The sequence below is a fragment of the Haematobia irritans genome, chromosome 1 (assembly GCF_050003625.1).
Source record: "Haematobia irritans isolate KBUSLIRL chromosome 1, ASM5000362v1, whole genome shotgun sequence".
NCBI lineage: Eukaryota > Metazoa > Arthropoda > Insecta > Diptera > Muscidae > Haematobia > Haematobia irritans.
In genome coordinates, this window is record NC_134397.1 from 274,352,097 (window position 1) to 274,359,543 (window position 7,447).

Consider the following 7,447-nt stretch of genomic DNA (forward strand, 5'->3'; position numbering starts at 1 on the left):
TTCGTTTATTGGTTGCTTTGGCAAATTGTATTTAACTTGACAACAAAATTGTCTAATGCCATATAAAAATCAACAAAGAAAACATTTCCTTAATCACTAAACTACTTAACATTAAGATTGTCTTAGAAATCATAAAATTAAAAAAATAAATAATTATAATAATAAAGTTTAATATAAAATAAGAAATAAATATTTCAAATAGTCTGAACTATGGGAAGTGAAAAGGGCTCAGGTTCTGAAGATGAGCCTCTGGTACCCGATGAAATAGATGACCAATTCTATAAGGATTTGTTAAGTAAAATCCCAGAGGTATTTATATTTAACATATAGTTTTTTGAAATTATGGAATTATAAAAATACTCTCCATTTAGGTCACCAAAGCCCTACGACAAAAAGATACCCAAAATAATGCGGATAATGTGCAACGTCTTTTGATTTGCAGTAATCGTTACAAATGTAATTTACTTTTGGAACAAACCAAATGTAATGACTTGGAAGATGAGGTAGCCCGCCTCAATGGTCAGTTGGAAGATGCACGCAAAATTTCTGAATTGGATCAAGAAACTATAGCACAATTGCGAGAAGTCATAGGTAAGAAAAATTAGAGATTCTGCTGACACCCAATAATTTATACATCGATTGGTATTCTAGAAAGTGCATGGAGACAAAAAGATGCTGCAATTCTTCGGGAACAAACGGCACAAGATGAATTAACCAAGCTCAAGGAAATCAATGAAGATCAAGCGGAGACTATTAAAAATTTAAGCGATTCTAGATCAAATTTAAAACAGTAAGAACAAATGTAATAAGTGCAAAGAAAATGAACTAATAATCGCATTTACATTCCAGTCGAAGAGATGACAATAGGGAAAAGGAAAATCTCAAAAATGAAATCAAAGAGCTCAACAAACGTCTGCAAATGCAACGTAATTATACCACTGAGCTGGAGACAATGAATCATACTTTGGAGGAGAAAAATAAAAATCTCATTAAGGTTTTAGATGTAAGTAGAAGATAAGTTTAGGAATGCATTCCCTTCAACAAATTTATTACATACTTCTAGGAAACGTCTACAGAAGCGTTTAATAGTAAGAAACGAATTGATGCCTTGACCAAAGATTTGAATCAAATGAAGACTGATGAATTGAAGTATACAGAACAAATAGCTGCCTCCAAATTGCAATTGGAAAAACTTACAAAGATGAAAGTTCGTCAGAATCTTCAAATATTATCGCTAAAAACAAATTTGGAACATTTGAATACCCAACATAATTCAACCTGTAATAAGTTGGCCAAAATTACAGTTGACTTGGAATATGCCATCCAAGAGAGGGACAAAAACAAACGGGATTTGGCTCAAAAATCCAATCTACTTAAGGTTAATTTTCAATAATTTCATTCAAAATCTCTGTTTAACCTTCTAGTGGAATTGTATTGTTTTCAGCTAAGAGAAGACGAAATAATTAAATGGAGACAGGAAAATTCTAAACTTTCCAAACTCCAGGATAATGCATCTCGTAAATATTGTACCTTGGGAGAATCCCGGAAGGAAATTGAAGAAGAGAACATAAGGTTGAAGTAAGTTGACATATGAAGATATTTTGTTCGCTTACCGTTTCGATTTCTCTTCTGTAGAACGCAATTCAATACTCAAGATAAAGAGTTTGAGGCTATGCGAAGAGTAGTCCAACAATTGGAAAGAAACAATAATAATCTCACAAAAGAAAGAGATACTCTGAAGAGAGATCTGTTGGCTGAATTAAAAACTTCAAATGAGGCTCAAGAAGCTGTACAAGAGACACAACATGAAATACGGGCACTTAAAGACTCTCTTCTATTGCAAGAGAGAAAACACAAAAAGCTTTTAGATGACATTGCTCATTTAAACACTGAGAAATCCAAGAAAATGGATGACCTTCAAAATCTCATAGATAAAATTGATACTCTACAAAGTAAGTACAATGGAATTTAATTAAAAAACAAAAAATATATATTTTATTATATACACTCTTTCTTTCTTAGATAAAATTCATTTAAAAGAATCCTATGAACTTGAATTGAAACGTACAGTTAGTGATGGTGAAGCTCAGTTTTCTAAGCTCAAAGCTCAATATGAAGCTCTGGTTAATGAGAACAATTCAAATTTACGAAATATACAAAATCTAAACGAAGAAAAAAATAAGTTAAGAAAAAATATAGAAAATCTACAAAATACCATAGAGGCTTTAAAGACTAAAGTCGCCTATCGGGATGGAGAGATTGGGAAACTACAATTGCAAGTCGACAAAATGGAAAAAGAAAGACGAATGCTTAAAAATGATTTGCGTTCATCACAACTCAATCATCAGCATACCAGATCTGAACTCTTCGAAAAGAAAAAGGAGAATGATAAATTTTTAAAATCTCAACAGGAAGAAATGAGAAAATTAACACGACTCCAAAGAGACTTGGACAATATGATCGATGAAAAGAATTCCGTATGTGCAGCTCTCAATCGCAAAGAAGAACAATGCAATGATCTGAAAACAGAATTAGAAAACCTACAACGTACCCATGATCTCCTCCAAGCTGAATATTCTCAAAATTGTGATGATATGAAATTAATGCGTACCGAAATAAAGAATCTTCTCACTGAACGTAATGTTCTGCGTAAAGATCGCGAGAGTGCAGCAAATTTAAGACAAGAATTATTGCAAATGCACAGAGTTCTTAACCAGCAAAGAGTTAAGGCCCGTGCTCTTCAAGAGGAAATGATGACACCCATGAATATTCATCGTTGGAGAAATCTCAAGGGCAAGGATCCACACAAATGTGATTTAATCGAGAAGATACAATTTTTGAGAAAGTTTGTATTAATAGTATACAATAGTTACCCCAAACATGCTTGTTCGACAAATATCTCCAAATCTTCTCAGAAAGGCGAAAGTGTTCTTCAGTTTTCCCTTTTTATACCCTGCGACACTCTGTGGAACAGTGCATATGTTTGCAACACTCAGAAGGAGACAATATTGCTCAAGGCCGGCCCCTGAGTCGATATAGTCATGTCCGTCTGTCCGTTCGTCCGTACGTCTGTCTGTGAACACATTTTTGTGATCAAACTCTAGGTCGCAATTTTAGTCCAATCGACTTTAAATTTGGCACAAGTATTTATTTTGGGTCAGAATAGTACCCTATTGATTTTGGTTTAGTTTTAGATATAGCTCCCATATATATCTTTCGCCCGATATATACTAATATAGCCTCAGAAGCCAGAATTTAAGCCTGAGTTGCTTTAAATTTTGCACAAGGAGTACATTTAATAGTGTTGTAAAGTGTGCCGAATTTGGTTGAAATCGGTCGAGATTTAGATATAGATCCTATATATATCTTTCGCCCGATATACGCTTATATGGTCCCAGAAGCCAGAGTTTTACACCGATGTTCTTTAAATTTTGTACAGGGGGTAGAATTGACGTTATCGATGGTTAGGTTAACCTAACCTTACCTAACGTTATCGATACACATGCCAATTTTGGTTGAAATCGGTTCAGATTTAGATATAGCGCCCATATATATGTTTTTCTGATTCTGTCGCTACTGCTAAGCCGAAAACTTGCAATTAACTTCAATTTTCTTATACTTCTAATAAATACCTATTGACCGATAAATCATGAATACACTTTTGCAAAGTTGTCTAAAAATTGATTCAGATTTAAATGTTTCCCATATTTAACATACTAACATTTTGTTCCACTTCAGGGTAGAGGTGTGCACGTGACACGAAATTGTCGTGAATCACGAAAAATTTCGTGACTCACGCTGATGGCAACGGCGTGAGTGTGCGTGATTAACAAACCAAAAGTCGTGCGTGAGCGTGAGTCACGAAAATAATTTTTTCGTGAGTGTGCGTGAGTAACGAATTTCGGAAAAATACGCTCACGAAAAAAAACATGCCCACGGACATAAAACACTTATGAGATGAATTCATTTATAATTTTAGTGACACCTGGGATATTAAGAGTTTAATAACGCTCTCGATTTTAATCATGCTCATGTTTTCAAACACGTCGCTAAAGTAAATTAGTCATAAAATTATTCGTGAGTCACTACATTTTTCGTGAGTAACGATATTTGTCGTGAGTCACGGTATTTTTCGTGAGTCATGACATTTCGTGCATGAGTACAGATTTTCTTTTCGTGAGTGTGAGTGTGCGTGGGCGTTTTTTCGTGAGTGTGAGTGTGCGTGGGCGTGAGTCCTACCAAACAATATCGTGCGTGAGTGTGCGTAAGATTTTTCCGTCGTGAGTGTGCGCGAGCGTGAGTAAAATATTACTCACGTGCACACCTCTACTTCAGGGCATTAGCCGACTTAAATTTCAAGTCTATAAATTTTTGTAGAACTCTAACAAATGTTGTCCAGATCGGCTCAGATTTAAATATATGTATATTGGAACATAACTCTTTATATATAGCACCCAACACATTGGACGGATTTGATATGCTATCGAAAATATGGATCTACAAATGGTGCAAGGTATAATATAGTCGGCCCCGCCCGACTTTAGACTTTCCTTACTTGTTTATTTTACGTTAGTCCTAATAATTTAAGCAAACAGTACGAGTATTGAACTTTACTTGCCCCTAAGGAAATACAAACTCATTATTAGTTACCTTATAACATGATTTGGGTTTCATCGTCAAATTAGTTAACGTGTTAGGTATCTGCTAACCAGAGTCCAGATCGAGGAACTTTTCGACTATAATGCGATGAATCCAGGATTATTTGAGGTATGACATAGTACGCGTGCAGGAGACGTGTATTATATGCCTATACCGATATAAATTCGGTATAAGTAGGAACTTGAGCAGGGCGTCTTCAATTTTCGGATCGTAGGTGGTTTGAATCCACTATGACCTGGTATGTGAACAGGTCTAAATTAGTAGCTGCTTAAATCACTACTCCTGCTATAGTGTAAATCCTTTTCAAACCTGTCTGGTAAGCTGATTGATCTATAAGTGATTAGGAGGGTGGTCCAGAGGTACTGAGGAGATACCCTGACCCAGTTTTCCTATTAATATTCCGACGTCAGTTCATAACTACTGCCAAATTGTTATAAGTACGAAGTCTTCAATCAGTATGAAATAGTGTTTTTATTTATCAGAAAATAAAATATTTATAAGCAATTTTCCAGATTTAACTACATATGTTTTGATTAATTGGCGACTACATTTCAGACGAACCGTCCCTATCGGAGGCGCCTTCTACTGGACAAAAGTAGTCAGAGGCAGCATGCTGTTCGTCTGTTGAACTCACAGTGGCAACAAAGTTTCTTTGTGTGTATCCCATGCTGCCGGTAAAGGATTCAAGCATCGGCCTATACGATTCATTCCTATACGAACATTTTCCTGGGTTCAGTAGCTAGTTTACTCTAACAATTGGGTATAACTTATAAATTCAGGCATAAATTGAATGTTTCAACAAATCCGCAGTCGGGGATCGCAGCCTAAGATACTTTAGTACTGTTAATGACTTGGGCTGAAGTAAATTTTGGCGTATCGTTGGCTAGGATTGGATTGCTCGAACTATTCCTCATGATATATACCATAAATTTAAGGTTTAAACACTTCCAAAAATGCATATCCCTTGCGTTAGGCTACAAAAATTAGACAATTTCATCCCTTTTATCTGCAGCTTTTGCTGAGAAGCAGGTTGGAATCTCCTGGTGAATTGAGCGTAATCTATGTTAATGATGTTCCCCAAAAATTCCGCGACATGATAATGACAGGGAAACGGAAGTACGTTGACGAAACTATTCTGTGGTCTCTCAGCATACACTGAAAAAAATATTGTCGTGAGGTCAAAGATATCATGTCCTTAAAATACGAATGAAAATTTTCTTAGCATAGAAGACGCATTTCTCTAATATAAAGTTTTTTCCTTGTCCAAATTTAAAAGAGAAGTGTGTCTTAAAAGTATCCTTACTTATATTCTCCGCTTTTTTGGCTAGGAATCAATACCAAAATTTTTAAAATAAAGACAAAATCTTTGGAACCGGGCATGCTTTTTTCAGTCTACCCATTTAGTTTTCTTTTACTCATATGCAATCAAATTTGATTATAAAACCATTATTCATTATTCCGCCGATAAGAACAAATATGGTCATATTACTTTAATTTACTAACCGATCTTATATAATTACAGACAACTCTTACACTACAACGTGACCAACATGGAACAAGAAAGAGCCTTAAAAGAATCACAGAGACTATATAGTACCCTAAAGGAATTCATTGTGAAGCTACCTAGTATTAAAATAAAAGAAGAATTGAACGAAGTGAAGGTATGTTAATCGCTTCTCAACTCGAAAAATCCAACCTATGCGAATATTTCCGTTTTCTTCCTCAGTCTGCTCTCTCATTGAAAAATCGCAAACTTAAGGCCCTCAAAGCGGAAATCTCTACTAAAGTTATTGAGGAAAAATCACATATCGTTGAGCTGGAGGAATTGAAGAATGAACTTACAAAAGTTAAAAATCAACTGCTAAACGAAAGAAAATCCAAAGAGAAATTACTTCAGGAAAGACAGAATCTAATGCAAATGCAAATGCAATGTATGTCCGCACCACCGCATTTGCAAACGAATTTTACACCGTCCTTAAAGCATCCCAATGGCATTTGATAGGATAATGCGATATCCTTATTGTAAAGCTGGGTATTTCAACAAACCACAGAAATGGAATATATTGTGATCACAAAGAGTATCGAGTTAAAATGAGAATACGTCTTAAAAGGAAACTAAACAAGTACTTCAAATATTTTCTTTTAAATGATCAATAATGACAACCTTTAGACCATATACAAGCAGAGTTTGATGAGTTTAAGAAGTAACAGGGGATGCAACATGGATCCACTAGTACACACCAAAGGCCACGAAAGAGTGAACTGCATTTGGCGAGCATGTTTCGAAGCGTATCCTGTCGTAGGGGTAGCACCAAACAGTATTATTGGGCTCATTCTACTCTAAAATTAGGAAACCAAGACGGTCCCACTTGCGGAAGATGAAAGTACTCTCTCACCATGATAACGTATCGGCTCATATGTTACCTCTCGCCTCCTGATGATTAAATTGGACCAATTGAGCTGGTCCATCCAACGTATTCTCCTAATTAGGAGTATATTTCCCAACATAAAAAGTAGCTACATGGCATAAATATCAGTCGAATGATGTATTCATCAACGCCACCGAAACCTCCAGAAAACTTTCACTGCCAGGCTTGGCCAAAAGAATCGAGTTAAAAGGAGAATACATCTAAAAAATAATAAAATGAATCTAGCTCTAAACATCTAGTTTAAATTCTTACAATACAATGATCGGAAAAATTTGTTGTTTTTACCCTCATCATGTTTTTTAAGTAGTGAAAATAACGTTTCCTCCCTGTTATAATATTTATATATCATCTTTGTATAT

General features: G+C 35.3%; 1 protein-coding gene across 1 annotated transcript; it reads left to right on the forward strand.

Moving 5' to 3' along the window:
* Nucleotides 1-210: 210 nt before the first annotated feature.
* On the forward strand, nucleotides 211-7,405 carry LOC142236612 (cilia- and flagella-associated protein 58). Its single transcript, XM_075307838.1, has 10 exons — nucleotides 211-309; nucleotides 372-591; nucleotides 652-790; nucleotides 850-1,003; nucleotides 1,064-1,378; nucleotides 1,445-1,578; nucleotides 1,636-1,952; nucleotides 2,023-2,845; nucleotides 6,182-6,320; nucleotides 6,386-7,405. Exons 1-10 carry the CDS (start codon nucleotides 211-213, stop codon nucleotides 6,656-6,658), a joined length of 2,613 nt encoding a protein of 870 aa, XP_075163953.1. The 3' UTR covers nucleotides 6,659-7,405.
* The last annotated feature ends 42 nt before the right edge of the window (nucleotides 7,406-7,447 follow it).